This window comes from Pongo pygmaeus, chromosome 18, assembly GCF_028885625.2.
Source record: "Pongo pygmaeus isolate AG05252 chromosome 18, NHGRI_mPonPyg2-v2.0_pri, whole genome shotgun sequence".
Classification (NCBI taxonomy): Eukaryota; Metazoa; Chordata; class Mammalia; order Primates; family Hominidae; genus Pongo; species Pongo pygmaeus.
Window position 1 is genome coordinate 32,256,548 of NC_072391.2, and position 17,709 is coordinate 32,274,256.

The window sequence follows — 17,709 nt, forward strand, 5'->3', positions numbered from 1 at the left end:
GACAGCCCCGCCCCGGCTCCCAGAGGCACCGCTTCTCCGCCCCAGGAAGCCCGGCGGTTGGCCGATGGGGCTCGTGCTCTAGCCGCCCCGCCTCCTCCAACCCCGCGGACGGCAGGGCGTTAATGGTCGCCAGGGAACGCCAGGCGCCTTCCTGATTGGCCGGGGATGCTCCGGTCGGGTCCGCCTCCCCTGTCCGCCAGAAGCGCCTTCAGGAGGTAGTGGGAGGGAGGTGCCAGGCATCTCCCCTCCAGCCGGGCCTGTGCCTTCGAAACTTTTCCCGCCCCCACTTAACCTCCATTATGTTTTATGAAAGCCAGAAGATCTGAGGACAGACACCCTTCCTCCTCGTCAGCCTCACACCCCTTGCGTCTCCCCTCCGCCTTCCCCAGCGCCTGAGTTTAACTCAATCCCTGGCAGCCTTAGTCCCTGGTTGTTAGATTTCCTCACAGGGAGGCAGGATTCCTTCCAGGTGAGGGTGATACAAAGGAGAATTGGACTGAGAGAACCATCTGGCCTTCGAGGCATCTAACAACTCTCCAGTCTTGTCTGACTCGAATGGAGGCTTGCAGAGGAAGGGAACCTGAGAAACACTGCCTCGGGTGCAGCTTTGAATTGAGGAAGTGAGCCTGGACAGACAACTTAATATCATCCAGTTCTTGTCTTTTTTTTCTACGTTTCGTGCTGAAACAAGTTTGGCAGCGTTCTTGGCAGTTAATGGGCCCAATGCCCCTGTGTGATGCAGGAGCCATGGATCGTGTTTTCTTGTCGCCTACCCAGACAAATGAAGGGAAGAGAATGTTTGGGAGGAAGGATGGCCTCTTCTTCCTGAAAAGAGAGGAGAACAAGAACTTGGAGAATGCCAAGTGGTAAAAAGTGGAGAGAAACTATCTAAATAAAGGCTTACAGGTGGGGCGCCCTGGCTCATGTCTGTAATCCCAGCACTTTGGGAGGCCAAGGCAGGTGGATCACGAGGTCAGGAGTTCGAGACCAGCCTGGCCAAGATGGTGAAACCCCATCTCTACTAAAAAATACAAAAATTAGCCAGGCGCGGTGGCGGGCACCTGTAATCCCAGCTACTTGGGAGGCTGAGGCAGGAGAATCGCTTGAACCCGGGAGGCAGAGGTTGCAGTAAGCCAAGATCTCGCCACTGCACTCTAGTCTGGGTGACAGAGCAAGACTCCATCTCAAATAATAATAATAATAAAGGCTTACAAATAAAATCACAAGCGCTCATCCCACGAATGAAGTGGGGAAAACTTTCTGCCCTCCAGAGGAACAGCTTCCAGCTCCATAGCTCTCTCCCATCCCAATATCTGTTTGTCCTGAAACCTTTGTTAAGAATGGCTTACATGGTCCAGCACTGGAGCCCACAGTCAAACAGCCTACAAGAGGACCAGTTTTGAGAAGAGCTGGACATGGGGTACCCTCTGGTCATCCCCAAAGCACTCACACAGGTAGGAAACAAGTCTCCTTCACAAGACAGTTTTCTCTGACATCCAACTTGCTGATCCACCAAAATTCACACAGGAGAGCAGCCACAGCCTAAAAATGGGTGGCGAGACCTCCAGCCACAGCTCTGACATCATACACTGCCTGCACTCTTATCATGAGCCACAAGTCCCAGGTGTAGCAGAAGCTGGGCCAAGACTTCATGCTGCCCAGGCACCCGCATTTCCACGTGCAAATTCAGCCTCACTGGCACCTGAAGTAAGAGTGGCTCACTTCCAGCCAGCCTCCTCCAGGACCAGGGTGCCATCTATGCACAGGGACTTCACAAGGAAGCCAGCCTCCACCTGACACACAGCCACAGCAGTGAGAGGCTCCAAGCCGAAGAAAGCCTCTGATAAGGGCTGCATCTTGACCCAACACCAGCTAATCCAAGGCAGGAGAAAGTTGGGGAGTCTACTGGCGTTGTCCTGCCTCTGCATGCATGAGGATGAGCCCTGTGCATGTCCTGAGTCAGGTGGTCACTTTCTTCACAGCATTATCTCCTGGCATGCCCAGCACTAGGGCAGAGCCATTCAGTGTGCAGCCAAGGCTTATGGTCAGCCAACGTGGCCAACGCTGCAGGCTAGAGAGCCTTCACAGACATTCTCAGTGAGAGGAGCTTTCGTATGCACTGCTCCCTTCCCTCATGCAAAGGACAAGCCCTCTTAAAGGCCTTCCATCCGATGCTAGAGGAGATGCCCCAGTGTATTGAACATGATCCTAAGTACCCAGGAAGACAGCAGCCACGGCACAGGGCCCTTTGGAAAGAACAAAGAAATGGAGGTCTTTGTGTATGCCTGACATTGGGGACAGGCCTTGGGACCAACCACTACTCTTACAAAACTAAGAGCAGTTTGAAAATAATGTTTTGTTCCCAGCAGTGGTTCTCTCAAACTTTCACAGGCATAAAATTCTATCCCTGGAGATTCTGATTCAATAGATGAGGAACTGGGCCCAGGGAGTAGCTACTTTTTTTCTTTTTTTGAGACAGAGTCTCGCTCTGTCACCCAGGCTGGAGTGCAGTGGCGCTATCTCTGCTCAATGCAACCTCTGCCTCCTGAGTTCAAGCGATTCTCCTGCCTCACCCTCCTGAGTAGCTAGGACTATAGGCACGTGCCACCATGCCAGGCTAATTTTTTTTAAATGTATCTTTAGTAGAGACGGGGTTTCACCATGTTAGCCAGGATGGTCTCGGTCTCCTGACCTCGCGATCCGCCTGCCTCAGCCTCCCAAAGTGCTGGGATTACAGGTGTAAGCCACCACACCCAGCCGAGAGTAGCTACATTTTTAAAAGATACTCAGCCTGGCCCTACCTCTAGGTGGAAATATCTGTGCGACGAACTGAGGAGCTGAGAATGCGGTGGAGCTAAGGCTTAAGGGTTTCACGACACTAAAAAAAATGGACGAAATGCTGGAAAGTTGGGTCATGAGGGCAGGAGGCAGAGGAGTTGGAGCCTGGTTTCTGGGCCCTAAGTAAACTTTACAAACTTCAAAGCTCTCAGGGACCTCTAGGTAATAATCATGGCACCTTTAATTGGCAAACTCAGGGCCAAGATCTGGCTGTCAGTCTGGGCTGAGAACTGGTGTTGCAAGCTGGGCTTTCCCCAGGCTGTGTTGAGGATTAGGGGAGGGGACTGGGATGTACACTGGAAATTAAAACCTGGTACAAAGGTATCTCCTACTGCCAAGATTCCTCTTCTCACCCCATGTGCCCCTGTGATAAAGTGACACACGAGTCAACCCGCCCCAGAAAAGCTGAGGGAGAGACCGTGGTGGGATCGGATTGGAGATGAGGTTGGAATGAAGTCAGTTCATTACTTGACACCCGAACACAGTGTCTTTTCTCCAAAACTTCTACCTCCTTTCAGGCTGATAAATCTGGTTCCTTCCTCCCTGGGTAGGCCAGACACAGGGCTGAGCTGGGTGACAGGCGAGGGCGCACAGGCCAGCAGAGGTCACAGGCCCTTGCTCTCCTTGTGCAGGTGTTGTCCTGACCAGAGGCAGGGCAGGAGCTGCCTATGGCTGGACTCTGCCCACAAAGGAATTAGTGGTAGATAGATAATGGAGTCGTGAACTGCTGGAGGGATTCCGTGTAGAACTTGGGGATACAGATGGGTATGGTTGCCACTGGCTACAAATCTAACACCAGGTGTTCCTAGCCTATCCTCCTCTGCGCATGATGGCACGTACTTAAAGACAGCAAAGATGGCGCGCATCTAAAGACAGGAAAGATGCAAGGACTGTTTGGACACAGACATGGGTTCAAGAAATACTTCCCTTTCTTCTTTGCTGTACTTTAAGATAAACACCAAAAGCACTAAAAGCAAGCCATGATGAATGGCTACTCGTGCTTGGTCAGGAGCTGATGGGATGAGTGGCCAGGCCACAGTAAGTTGGGAGTTCTGGCTCCGGCCCAACTCCCAACAACTGCGACTTTCTGAGAGCCTAGGTGAACTTGCGAAACCTTTGGATTTTTCAAGAGATGCCAGAAACCTGGATTTTGGTGCAAAATATCCCTTTAAATCTTCATCACTAATTCTTATCACTTAAAAACACTGCCTGGGCTCAAATCAATACAGCAACTGCAGGCGAGATCCAATACAGGGTCACTGGTTTTTTAAGTTGTGCAGCAAAAAGACAATGAAGGCCAGTGCGGTGGCTCCTCTGTAATCCCAGCACTTCGGGAGACCAAGTTGGGCGAATTGCTTGAACCCAGGAGTTTGAGATCAGCCTGATCAACATAGTGGGAACCCCATCTCTGCAAAAAATTTAAAAATTAGCCAGGCATAGTGTTGCCCACCTGTAGTCACAGCCATCTGAGAGGCTGGGGCAGGAGGATTCCTTGAGCCCAGCAGGTCTAGGCTGCAGTGAGCCCAGTTCACACCACTGCATTCCAGCCTGGGTGAGGAGCAAGATGCTGTCTTAATAAGTAAATAAATAAATAAACAAACAAACAGACAATGGGTATTGTGGGAAGGTCAAAGAATAAAAAAGAAAAGGCCAGGTGAGGTGGCTCACGCCTGTAATCCCAGCACTTTGGGAGGCAGAGGTGGGTGGATCACCTGAGGGCAGGAGTTCGAGACCAGCCTAGCCAACATGGTGAAACCCCATCTCTACTAAAAATACAAAAATTAGCCGGGCATGGTCGTGGGTGCCTGTAATTCCAGCTACTCGGGTGGCTGAGGCAGGATCACTTGACTCCAGGAGGCGGAGGTTGCAGTCAATCGAGATCGCACCATTGCACTCCAGCCTGGGCAACAAGAGCAAAACTCCGTCTCAAAAAATCAAAAAAGTAAAAAGAAAAAGACAACAGAGAAAACAAGGTTCTTCTCTACCTCAATCCTCTTAGCATCTCTGGGAGGAGAAACAGCTTTTGCTTCCCTGTATGGAGGTCTGGGGGGTTCTCACCTCAGCCCTGCCTCAGCAAAGGGGTCCTTGGAGAGCCCAGGGCAGCGGGGAGCAAGGTGCTGGCAGAAGAGGCTGCTGAGAGCCTAAGATCAGACTGTCCGCACCCCAGGCCAGCTCTTGCGGTGGATTCTGGGACCTCCCTGCAGGCCGCTGCAGAGGTTCGGGCCCCTGAGCCCATCTAGGGCCTCCCACAATGTCTAAATGGTCACTTGAGGCCGTCACCCACACTCCTGGAATATCTCGGGGTACAGCTGGAAGCCCACAGGCGGGTCCAGATCCCCGCGGCCAGGGGTTAGGGTCACAGACAGCCCCCCAGGGCGCCGGCCCCTACGCCTCTCGCCCCCGGGCCGATGGACCCATTGGTGCTTGGCCATGCCGGTCTTCAGGCTGAAGCAGCGGCCACACTGCGGGCAACGGTAGGGCTTCTCGCCAGTGTGAACGCGCAGGTGAGAAGTCAGCGCCGTGCGGCGCATGAAGGCCCGACCACACTCGGGACAGCGGTGGGGCCGCTCCCCACGATGGATGGCCCGGTGTTTGCTCAGGGAGGAAGCGTGGCCGAAGCCCTTGCCGCAGTCTGCGCAGTGGAAGGGCTTCTCGCCCCTGTGGCTGTAGATGTGCTCCACCAGCGTGGAGCGCCAGGCAAAGCTCTTCCCGCACACGTAGCAGCCGTGACGCTGGTCCGCTCGGGGGACAGGGGGGTGGGCAAAAAAGCGGGGGCGACTCCGGCGCCGCGCCTTGGACAGCTGCTCCAACCCGGCAAAGGGGGCTTGGGGAGCCTTCAGCCCAGGAGACCCGGCGGCCATAGGGTCGGGCTTCTCCAGGGCTCCCGTCCCTTCCCTTTGTCTTTCCTCTTCCTTGTTTCTGGAATCTGCTGAGAGATAAGGAGGGGAGAGTTGAGGCTTGGCTCATCCTGGTCATTGAATCCCACAGCCCGCATGGACAGGGACAGGCCTGTTGGACCCCCGGCTGCTCCTGGGAGATGGAGGACTGACACCTGTTCCTCGGCTGCAGAGCCAGACAGAGCCGGGAGGGAGGGAACAGTCCATTCCGCCTCGGGGCTGGGGAAATGTCACCGCGGGGAAGGGCAGAGATGACGTGAACATCTGGGCCTGATCTGGAAGGAGGAGTGGACACCTGGGGATATTCCAGGCAGAAGGAACAGCACCAAGAAAGGCAGAACCAGGAGGGCATGGCCAAGTTCAGTAGGGCTGGATACTTTGCAAAGGCTGAGGCAAGAACTGAAGGAAGGAAATGGGAGGGCGGGATGGGGGAACATAGGAATCATAGTGCAGGAAAACTACTGGGGCGGGTCATGATGTGGAGGTAGAGTCTACGGAACCTAGAGGCCGGGTGCAGTGGCTCATGCCTGTAATCCCAATGCTTTGGGAGGCTGAGATAGAGGGTTGCTAGAGTTCGAGACCAGCTTGGGCAACACACCAAAACCTCTACCTCTTTACAATTTTTTAAATTAAAAAACAAAACAAACAAACAAACAAAAAAACCAGCCAGGCGTGGTGGCGAGTGCCTTTACAGTCTTAGGTACTCTGGAGGCCCAAGCGGGAGGATTGGTTGAGCCGATTGCTTGAGCCCGGGAGTTCGAGACTGCAGTGAGCTATGATGGCGCCACTGCACCTCCGCCTGGGCAACAGAGACCCTGTCTCTAAAACAAAACAAAACAAAAAAGCCCCCAGAGTGTAGTGACCACGCAGAGGTGAGGACTCAGGGGCGGGTATGGAAGGGCCAGAGCCCCCATCACAGCCCCTTTCTAGGCTGCATCCCGGAGCCAGGCAGGGGCTCAGCCTCCCGGCCGCAGTTGAGAAGGCAGTTCAGAGAGGAAACTGCTAAACAGGTAGCTGGAGGTGGCAGAGGGTACCGGGATGGGACAGGAACAGAGAAGTCCCCATGGGACTGAGTACCCGAACTCCACCTGGGTCCGCTTCTGTCGGACACTTCGCCACCTCCGGATCCTGGGCAGCCGGATCCCACAGTTCGGCCTCCTCCTCCACCCAGGAGATGAGCGCCGGCTTGCTGCCTCCGACTCCTGGGGGAGAAGAACGCAAACCCCACGCTGCGAGGAGGCCGCGTGCCCGGCCCCGGGGCCCCCAACTCCACACGCATATCCCAGAGGCACGGCAGGGCCTGTGGGGGCGCAGGGCCCAGGCGAGCAGGTGGGGTTCTCACCGAGCGCGCCCAGGTGGCCGTAGATCTCCCGCATCACGTCCCAGTACAGGGCCCTCTGCGCGGGCCGCAGGCAGCCCCACTCCTCCCGGGAGAAGTACACGGCCACGTCGGCGAAGCTCACGGCCCCGGGCTTTCTCCACTCGGGTCCCGCCCCGTTTGGGTCCCGGGGAGGGAGCGGGGCCAGAGGCGGCGCCATGGGGAGTGTCAGCCCCAACGACGGATCGGTCACCTCCCCTGGCCAGGCCTGGGCATGCGGAACCTCCCGCGCCCGAGAACGCTTCCCCGGCCCGGTCCCAAGGGAAGGAGGGAGGTCAGTAGAGCCCCCGAGGGCCCACTAGAGGGGATGGAAACTAAGGGCCGATGGCTGCGAGTCCATAGTCAGAACTGGACGATGTCTTCAAATAAAACGGCGGCAGCGCGACCTCTCGACCTTTGCCCCTGCGCAATTGTACCCACGACGATGCCCTCCCCCTCCCCGCGCACCCCCTCCAGGCCCCGCTCTCTCCGTGCCCTAATCCAAAATGGCCGTTGCGGCTACAGGTGCCGGCCTTGAAAACCAGCCGCGCATGCTCCGGCCCCGCCAGGTGAGGCGGCACAGCTCAGAGCTTCCGCCCGGGTTTGCCGGAACAAAGCAGCGCCCTGCGGAAGGCAACCCTGGTGAACTCAAAAGTTAGTTTTCGTCTCTGGACCTTTTTATAATCGGACTTCAGCCCATCACTCTCTCGTTTTGTCCTCAGAAACGGCGACAGCAGCCTCTTCTCAATGTTGAGAGGAAAATGTGTGAACCCAGAAATTCCGAGACAGATCTCAATTACTTGCCAAGGTTGAGGACGCGCGCGTGACAGCCTCAGGAAGTCCTCACGACATGTGCCCAAGGTGGTCGGGGCATAGCTTAGTTTTATACATTTTATGGAGACATGAGACATCAATAAATGTATGTGAGAAGTACATTGGTTCTGCCTGGAAAGGCGGGGCAACTTGAAGCAAAGGCAGGAAGACGTGAAGCAGGAAGGGGGCTTCCAAGAAACAGAAGGTGAGGCACAAATGGCTGCATTCTTTTGAGATTCTGATTAGCGTTTCCAAAGGAGGCAATCAGATATGCATCTATGTCAGCCAGCAAAGGGGTGACTTTGAATAGAATGGGAGGCAGGTTGGCCCTAAGCAGTTCCCAGCTTGACTTTTTCCTTTAGTGTAGTGATTTGGGGGTCCCAAGATTTATTTTCCTTTCACAAAAGCCAAGGAGTGGATACAGGAGAACCTCCTCTATTGTAGGCTTGTTGGAGCTTGAAATTCTGGGAGCTTCTAGATGGCGGAAGCAGCGGGGAGAGTAGAGTAAGGTTGAGAAAGTCAGAGGGCCCTCTCTTCTAGGAGCTTCTCCCAAGTGCTGTGCAGGACGCCTCCCGACAGCCTGTCTCCCTCTAGCTGCAGCCAGGCTCTTGGCTTCCCTGACGTCCTGCCCCTGCGCGGATGGCCCAAGGCTCCTAGGCTCAAACCCAGCTCATCCCTTTCTTACCCCAACCTGCTTCCCCTGGGGTCTTTATCTCAGTAAATGTCGCCAGCTGTCCCCTGAGACCTCCTTCTCACACTTCCTGATGGCCTACTCTGTGCTCCACGTGACTTCATGTATGTCCTGTGTACTGAAGTCAGAGTCACTTCCAACGCGCCTTTTAGCTCTTAGTGGGTTCTTTAGTTGAATCTAGGCCCAGATTGAGAATCGCCTGTAATCCTGGCACCTGGGAGGTCGGGGCAAGAGGATCCCTTGAGTCCGAGAGAATGAGATCAGCCTGCTCAATTTAGGAGACTCTATCACAAAAATAAATAAGAAAAAATGAATCGACAGCAGACAGACTAACAGGAGAAAAGAATACAAATTGTATCCGTTTTACATGTACTCAGGGATCTTCACAAGAGAGAGCAGTCAGAAAAAGTGGCTGAAGCCAGGTGCTTTTATATTTCTTTTTTTTTTTTTTTTTTTTGCAGAGACAAGCAAACATTTATTTTTATGTCTTTCTTCCTATGTGTATTTCAAGTCTTTTTCAAAACAAGGCCCCAGGACTCTCCAGATTCAATTATGTCCTTGGGCTTGGTCGACTGCTGCAGGAGTCTTAAGGACCCTTGTACAAATGCTAGAGTGACTCATTTACCAACATTAAACCCTAGGATAGATGCAACAGAGCAGGCCTCCTTCCTCCATGGAATGTGCTGATTTCAGATGACGTGGCACCCAATGTAGAAAACGCTGGAATTTTTCCTTGGAACTGGATTGTGATGAGAGGTGCTTGCCATGAATATAAGCTACTGTCTTTTCTTTTCTTTTCTTTTTTTGAGACAGACTTTCGCTCTTGTTGCCCAGGCTGGAGTGTAATGGCGCGATCTTGGCTCACCGCAACCTCCGCCTCCCAGGTTTGAGTGATTCTCCTACCTTAGCCTCCCGAGTAGCTGGGATTACAGGCATGCGCCACCATGCCCAGCTAATTTTTGTATTTTCAGTAGACACGGTGTTTCTCCATGTTGGTCAGGCTGGTCTCAAATTCCCGACCTCAGGTGATACGCCCACCTCAGCCTCCCAAAGTGTTGGGATTACTGGCGTGAGGCATCGTGCCCAGCAAGCTACTGTCTTTTCTTTGACCCTTTCCAGTTTTTGAAGATAAAGCAGGAAATAATCTTCTCTGAAGATACTTGATAAAAATTCCCAAAACAACAAAAACACATGCTTCCACTTCATTGATAAAAATTTACTGCAGTTTGGCACCTGGGTCTAGTTTAGCTGGCGGATGAGCTGATTGATGCGTTAACCCCGATAGCCAGGTGTGCCCATCTCCTTCAGGAAGCCCACTCTATTTTTGGTAGAATGACAGGCCACTGAGAGGTGGAAAGGGCGCAAGAACCATGAGATCTCCTGGAAATGCTTCCTTGGGAAGGCAATTTCATGAATGAGGTCTTTCAAGCAAATGATGCCAAACTTCCCCAGGTCCTCCTCAATCACTGTATTGTCTGTCATGTCTTGTCAGAGGATGGTCTTATTCTTTTCTTTTTCTTTTTTTTTTTTTTTGAGACAGAGTTTTGCTCTGTCGCCCAAGCTAGCGTGCAGTGGTGTGATCTCGGCTCACTGCAAGCTCCGCCTCCCAGGTTCATGCCATTCTCCTGCCTCAGGCGCCCAGCACCACGCCCGGCTAATTTTTTGTATTTTTAGTAGAGACGGGGTTTCACTGTGTTAGCCAGGATGGTCTCGATCTCCTGACCTCATGATCCACCCGTCCTCGGCCCCCCAAAGTGCTGGGATTACAGGCGTGAGCCACTGCGCCCGGCCGATGGTCTTATTCTTGACCTTGGCTTGTCCATGTTTCAAAATGAGTTCCTGGACAGACTTCAGATTTGGAAATCCTCAGGTCACATAAGGTTCCACTATACGCAGCATTTTTAGGTTCTGGGGGGTGACTTTTTACAAAGACACCACTAAAAATTTTCTTTAGGCAAAGTCTTGCAGTGGTTCTCTGCACCAGTAAACTCACGCCATCAATCCTTTTGATGTGTACAACAAAGGCCAAGGAATGTTTATCTGGCAATTCCAAGGCGTGAGGTTTCACTTCTAGTTGTCTTGAGATGCACCTTGTCACGTTTCTCCTGCCAGGAATCGTGTAGGAATGATTCCAGTCGCTTAAACCTGAGCCCTTTTCCTTTCCTCTGCTCTTTCTTTGCCAAAAATGCCTGCTTTGCCTGGGTGGCTTTGAGGGCTTGATAAGCCTTCCTATTTTTCAGGAGATTTTCTGGAACCAAAGGGATTTTTCTTTGCTCTTGCTCTGCCATCTTTCTAGTGGTGCAGCTATTGATCATTATATTTCTTTCTTTTTTTTTTTTTGAGACGGAGTCTCACTTTGTCGCTGAGGCTGGAGTGCAGTGGCGTGATCTCAGCTCACTGCAAGCTCCGCCTTCCGGGTTCATGCCATTCTCCTGCCTCAGCCTCCCGAGTAGCTGGGACTACAGGCGCCCACCACCACGCCCGGCTAATTTTTTTGTATTTTTAGTAGACAGGGTTTCACCGTGTTAGCCAGGATGGTTTCAATCTCCTGACCTCGTGATCCACTCATCTCTGCCTCCCAAAGTGCTGGGATTACAGGTGTGAGCCACCGCGCCTGGCCTATATTTCTTAAATAACTATAATTTTTTTTTTTTTTTTGAGATGGAGTTTTGCTCTTATTGCCCAGGCCGGAGTCCAATGGCACAATCTCCACTCACTGCAACCTCTGCCTCCTGGGTTCAAGTGATTCTCCTGCCTCAGCACCCCGGGTAGTTGGGACTACAGGCATGCACCACCACACACGGCTAATTTTGTATTTTTAGTAGAGACCGGGTTTCACCATGTTGGTCAGGCTGGTCTTGAACTCCTGACCTCAGGCGATCCACCCACCTTGGCCTCCCAAAGTGCTGGGATTACAGGCGTGAGCCACTGCACCTGGCCAAGAACAATAAATTTTAAAAGAAATGACAGGACGAAGAAAATCTGGCTAGGGCAGTAAAATTTTCAAGAGGAGATCTATGTGGGTGGGAGGGCATCAAACAGGTGGAAGATATGGATTACTTTGTTAAGTGTGTTTATTCTGGTCCCTGGTGGCCTCTAAGGGCTATTTTCTCACCCTGGGGAGAGGAGGCAAAAAGTTTGGGAGGGGCATAAGGATTCATTGTTGCCCAGGGGGTGTGGTCCCAGCCCTAGGTCTCCCAAGCGATCAGGCCTCTGAAGGACACAAGAGAAAACTGAAAACTTCTCTTAAAAGCAATGACATTTTGTCTCTTGCAGTGCCCACCCCTCAGTGTGGTGCCCATCACCCACAGTCTGGAAGAGCTCTGGGAGGCGTGGAAACTCCCTTGGGGGTCTGGACCCTCCTGGGAAAGAACCAGGGGCAGAGTTCACAGTCCTAGAGGTCAGCCTCTGAGGTCCATGTCACCAGGCCAGTGGATCCACTGAAGGGCCCCTGGCTCAAGCATTGCCATCAGTGGGGACAGGTGAAGGAACACAGGCCCGCTGGGCAACAGGAAGCAGGGGTGGGCCTCGCTGTGGGAGAAGTGGGTGCTGTACCAGCTGTGGGCAAAGGGTCACTCCCCGGAGTACCTGGGGCCTGGCTGAAGGTACTGGCGAAGGGTGGCTGCACTGGGGACAGGAATGAGGTGCTGAGTGAGTGCCAGATGTTGAGGCCGGGCAGAGACTGCAGGTTTGGGGAAGGTCTGGCTACAGGGAGCCTTGGCCAAAGGCTCAGAGACCAGGTCAGTGTTTCTGACGCCAAGGGCTTATGACAGCTCCCAAATAGACTCCTGCTGGTCCCTTCCAAATGTGTCATTTTTCTGAGTGGCCATTGGGAAACTGCTGATTCAAAACTTGCCTCTGGCCCTGTCAACTCCCCAAGGCCTACTCATATTCAGGTGACAGAATCAACCTTCACAACAGCAGCATTCAGATGGGTACTCCTGGGAGCCACCCTCATCCCCCACTCCCAGACAGTGCTGGCCAACTGAGGAACTCACCAGGCACTGACATTCCCATACACCTCAAGGCCAACCAGAGGAGCCACCATCAACCACATAGACAGCTGTTTCAGGGCCTAGGGGCCTGGAGACAGAAAGGTGAACTTTTTTCATCCTAAATTTGAATTCACACACTGCCACTGAATGGGCCGATTCATAGCGCAGCCTGACTGTAGTCCCACGGGATGTCACCAGTCAAATTAAGTGCCAGGCGCGGTGCCTCATGCCTGTAATCCCAGCACTTTGGGAGGCCAAGGAGGGTGGATCACCTGACATCAGGAGTTCAAGAGCAGCCTGACCAACATGGTGAAACCCCATCTCTACTAAAAATACAAAAATTAGCTGTGTGTGGTGGTGCATGCCTGTAATCCCAGCTACTCCAGATGCTGAAGCAGGAGAATGGTGCAAACCCGGGAGGCAGAGGTTGCAGTGAACCGAGATCACACCACTGCACCCGAGCCTTGGTGACAGAGTGAGACTCTATCTTTAAAAAAAAATAAAATAAAGGCCGGGCACAGTGGCTCACACCTGTAATCTCAGCACTTTGGGAGGCTGAGGCGGGCCAATCAACTGAGGTCGGGAGTTTGAGACCAGCCTGACCAACATGGAGAAACCCCATCCCTACTAAAAATACAAAATTAGCCAGTCGTGGTGGCGCATGCCTGTAATCCCAGCTACTCAGGAGGCTGAGTTAGGAGAATCACTTGAACCCAGGAGGCAGAGGTTGCAGTGAGCCGAGATCACGCCATTGCACTCTAGCCTGGGCAACAAGAGCAAAACGCAATCTCAAAAAAAAAAGAAAGAAAGAAAAGAAGCCAGTCTCGGTCAGGTTGCAGTGCCTCACACCTGTAACCCCAGTACTTTGTGAGGCTGAGGGGGGCAGATCACTTGAGGTCAGGAGTTCATTACCAGCCTGGCCAACATGGTGAAACCCCATCTCTACTAAAAAAAAATTAAAAATTAGCTGGGTGTGGTGGCAGGTGCCTGTAATCCCAGCTACTCAGGAGGCTGAGGCAGGAGACTCACTTGAACCTGGGAGGCGGAGGCTGCAGTGAGCAGACATCACACCACTGCCCTCTAGCCTGGGCAACAGAGCAAGACTCCATCTCAAAAAAAAAAAATTGTAGCAGGACGAGCCGCAGACAGGAACCCCTCAGACACCAAGTTGTGAAAGGAAAGGGCTTTATTCAGCTGGCAACATCGGCAAACTCATGTCTCTAAAAACCGAGCTCCCGGAGTGAGCAATTCCTGTCCCTTTTAAGGGCTCACAACTCTAAGGGGATCTGCGTAAGGGAGTGGTGATCGATTGAACAAACAGTGGGTACGTGACTGGGGGCTGCATGCACCGGTAATCAGAACGGAACAGAACAGGACTGGGATTTTCACAATGCTTTTCCATACAATGTCTGGCAATCTATAGATAACACAAGCAGTTAGGTCAGGGGTTGATTTTCAACTACCAGGCCCAGGGTGCGGAGCTGGGCTATCCGCCTGTGGATTCCATTTCTGCCTTTTAGTTTTTACTTCTTCTTTCTTTGGAGGCAGAAACTGGGCATAAGACAATATGAGGGGTGGTCTCCTCCCTTAAAGTGAGAAAGAGAAGGTGAAGATCCCAGGCTCCAGGGAATGTCATAAATTCAGGTCAGCAAAAATGAGTCACACCAGGAGCAAGGAACATATAAATAGGGTTCCTTCCTCAACAAAACATTCCTCTTCCAGCTGGGACCGAGACGTCATCCCCTCTTCTCCCCTTTCTGCCTTTCTCTCAGGCTTCCTCCTTCCTTGGGGATCCTGGGCATTTTGACCTCACAGCTGGGCCTCCTCCTACTCCCAGGAGATGAGGGTGTAAGGTCAGCTGAGAGAAAGGAAAAATAGACCTAAAGTTAGGCAGGCAACTTTTTATTAACCTGCCAGCTGCTCCCCTAATAGAGAGGAAGCAGCCCCAAGCTTGCAGAATGAGGGGTTTATATGGGGGAGGGGAGTTTGAGGGAGTTCTTTGGTATGGCCGCATCCCGAGTTTGTTTGCTGGTTAATTTTGCTGTATATTACCTTGTGACATTTATTACAGGAGGGTGTAGGTAAAGTTTGTTTATGTTTCCCGCAACTTCCCCTGTGCGGTGTGGATGATTTGTAACTGGGGTTTGCTTATTGCAGCAAGGTCTGATAAGTGAAGTCTGCTGGCTTCACCGCGGCATCTAGATAAGGGCTTAGAAATGTAAAGAGGCTTGGGGGAAGGGTGGGCAGCACCAAGAAGCTTTCTTGGGCAGTTTGTCCCTAACATTCCAGCCTTTTAATAGGTAATAGAAGAGGGGTGCCATTGTCTGGCTGCTTCTTGCTGGGAAGGGGCAACAGTTGTGGGGGAAGGCTGGACGGTAGGGACTGCAGTTTTTGGAGCCATTGGTATTCCTGGAGCAGCATTATATCTTGTATTGTCGCATAGGTGAAGGCTCTGATACGGTCCTGTAAAAACTGGGTGAGAAGGTGTAGGAGACAAGGGCCGAATGCTAGGAAAAGAAAAATGGTTATGGCCGGGCCTAGGAGGGGCATTAACTATGGAAACTAGGTATTAAAAGACCAGGAGGGGAGGGGGGAGGGATAGCATTAGGAGATATACCTAATGCTAAATGACGAGTTAATGGGTGCAGCACACCAGCATGGCACATGTATACATATGTAACTAACCTGCACATTGTGCACATGTACCTAAAACTTAAAGTATAATAATAATAATAATAATAATAAAGGAGAAAAAAAAAAAGACCAGGAGGGCCATGCTGGCCATCAAGGGATGTTTTCTTTAATTTTTTGTGCTCGGTCCTTTAGTCTTTTTACAGCATGTTGTACTAAGCCAGATTGGTTAAGATAAAAGCAACACTTCATCTAGAAAAAAGCAGAGTCTTCCTTTTTCGGCTGTGAGTATGTCTAAGTCTCTGTGGTTTTGAAGAACCATTGCTGCTAAATAATTTATTTGTGATTGGAGAGTTGTAATGGATTTGGCTATTTTTTCCAAGCTATTTGTGAGGTCTTTGGAGAGGGATTGGTAATAGGAAACAGAGGTGGTTAATCCCGCAATCCCAGTTCCAACTCCTGTAGTTATTCCGAGGTCTACTAATAGAGGTATGAGTTGTATAGCACGGCGGTGTCAGATAGGGGTATTAACGGCGATTGGTAGGGGTTGGTCTCCTGGGGCAATGTTGATTTTTGGACTGAGGAAAACCAGAGTGTGCAGGTGCCCGTCCAGTTAGAGGGGAGGCAAATATAAGTTGAGGTACTGCATAGGAAAAGTATGCCTTGGTTTGGTAGACATAACTGGTTGTGTATGCTAAAAAGATATACATTTTGTTATTTTCATGCATTTATACTCCTAGGGTCCCGGCTAGGGCTGCTGCTGTAAGTGGTTATAAAGGGATTTTTGGTTTAGGCTGGGAGGCTTTTGGGTTCTTTTTTTCCCAGTGTAAGTGAAAGCGTTTTGTGTCCACTAAGATTCATGTGGGAGTGTTGTTGAATGTTGGGATAAGGAGACAGTCCCGGGCGGTGGGTGTAGGGTAAGGATGGTGCATGGAGAGGGGAGTCAAGGGAAGAGGGATAAACAGGGGAGGTGTTGGCCATTACAGTACCCTTAATTTTTGTTAAGGAGGTGGAGGCTAGAGAAACAAAGCCTGTCTTTATTGTTGGCGGCTTTGAGAGTAGTATGTTTGGTGGGAGGTTTGAGTTGTAGGGTAAAGTTGCAGTTTGGAATTCAGGTGGCTGAGGGGAATGCCAGAGGGTAGATGTCGTTGGATGCACAGCGGTGCTGGATAGGATAAGATTTTGTGGGTTGTTATGGCTCCTAATATGGGTTTATCATGGCTGCAGTAGGGGGATAGGTTGCATAAATAGGGATGTAAGGTTGTAACAGCTGGACCCAACTCGTTAGCTAACTGAGGGGAGATTTCTGTTAATGCCTGCATGTCGAGTTCGAGGGGGCTGTTAATGAGGATTTCGGGATGGCAGGTTACTTGGGTGGAAGTCCAGTTACAGGCTGAGGCAGGGATTGCACTGTATATTGTGGAGAGGAGGGACAGAGGAGGTTCCTGGAGGTAGGGGCTTAGCTTCAATTACTCGGTCAAGGGAAACAACCGCATACCTAGCAATTTTGGGGGAGCCAGTGGGTACGGAAGAGGAGCCATCTATAAATAGCTGGTCATTGGGGTTGGTGAGAGGCTGGGAGGAAATGTTTAGAAAGTGTGGCTGCAGGTGATCTAGGATGTTAGTACAAGAATGAGTAGGAGGGGAAGAAGATACAGGGAGTAAGGATGCTGGGTTGAGGGGAACACTTTTGACAAGACTGAATTTGGGATTTTCGATAAAAAAAGGCATGGAGTAAGCTGGGCGCGGTGGTTGACGCCTGTAATCCTAGCACTTTGGGAGGCTGAGGCGGGTGGATCACCTGAGGTCTAGAGTTTGGGACCAGCCTGGCCAACATAGTGAAACCCTGTCTCTACTAAAAATACAAAAATTAGCTGGGCATGGTGGCACACGCCTGTAATCCCAGCTACGCAAGACACTGAGGCAAGAGCGAAACTCCATCTCAAAAAAAAAAAAAAAAAAGAGGGCATGGAGTAATTGAATCCATGAAGGAGAAAGGGAGCCTAATGCTCAGGAGGAGAGGAGATCTTGTAGATTGTGAGGACTGCGGACGGTGGTATTCTGGCTGAAAGTTAGTTTCCTGCTTTTTAGAGCTAAAATGGCCACCACTGCTAGTGCTTTAAGGCAGGTTGGCCACCGGACTGTGTTATCTAGTTGTTTAGAGAGGTAAGTTACAGGGGCAAAAGAAGGAGGATTTTTTTCCTGTTGTCCTAAGACATTGAGGGTTATTCCTCGGTTTTTGGAAGTACAGAAAGTGAAAGGTTGGGAGATATTAGGTAAGGACAGAGTTGGCGGAGTGACAAGAGCGGTTTTGAGTTTGTGGAAGCTGGGGAGTGTGTTATATGAGGGTTTTAGGGGTTCATTGAGAGGGCGTTTGGCCACTTTACAGAGGGGGCGAGCTAGGAGGGTAAAGTTGGGAATCCATATTCTAAAGAAGCCTGCTAACCCTAGGAAGAAAAGGATTTCTCTTTTGGAGGAGGGCGGGGG

At 51.6% G+C, this 17,709-nt stretch overlaps 1 protein-coding gene and 1 pseudogene across 3 annotated transcripts; both read right to left on the reverse strand.

The window, feature by feature from the left end:
- Positions 1-26: 26 nt before the first annotated feature.
- ZNF747 (zinc finger protein 747) lies at positions 27-8,900 on the reverse strand. 3 transcript variants are annotated; one of them, XR_010124384.1, is made up of 4 exons: positions 7,078-8,900; positions 6,824-6,937; positions 4,897-5,764; positions 27-825 (listed from the first exon to the last, which is right to left on the reverse strand). XR_010124384.1 is itself a non-coding variant. In XM_054453058.2 (3 exons), the coding sequence occupies exons 1-3, from the start codon at positions 7,271-7,273 to the stop codon at positions 5,115-5,117; spliced, it is 960 nt and encodes a 319-aa protein (XP_054309033.1). In that variant the 5' UTR covers positions 7,274-8,900; the 3' UTR covers positions 3,746-5,114. The 3 variants fall into 3 exon arrangements, 2 of the variants coding, with proteins under 2 accessions (XP_054309033.1, XP_054309031.1); XM_054453058.2 differs by lacking the exon at positions 27-825 and having other exon boundaries at positions 3,746-5,764; XM_054453056.2 differs by lacking the exon at positions 27-825 and having other exon boundaries at positions 3,746-5,767.
- Positions 8,901-9,835: 935 nt separating this feature from the next.
- LOC129015317 (ribosomal protein uL30-like) lies at positions 9,836-10,911 on the reverse strand (annotated as a pseudogene).
- Positions 10,912-17,709: the final 6,798 nt, after the last annotated feature.

Coding starts and splice junctions, on each gene's coding strand:
- ZNF747 (XM_054453056.2), bottom strand. CDS start 7,273: ATGGCGCCGCCTCTGGCCCCGCTCCCTCCCCGGGACCCAAACGGGGCG. Junction 6,938..7,077: donor CGGCCACCTGGGCGCGCTCG/GTGAGAACCCCA, acceptor CTTCTCCCCCAG/GAGTCGGAGGCAGCAAGCCG. Junction 5,768..6,823: donor TCCGACAGAAGCGGACCCAG/GTGGAGTTCGGG, acceptor CTTATCTCTCAG/CAGATTCCAGAAACAAGGAA.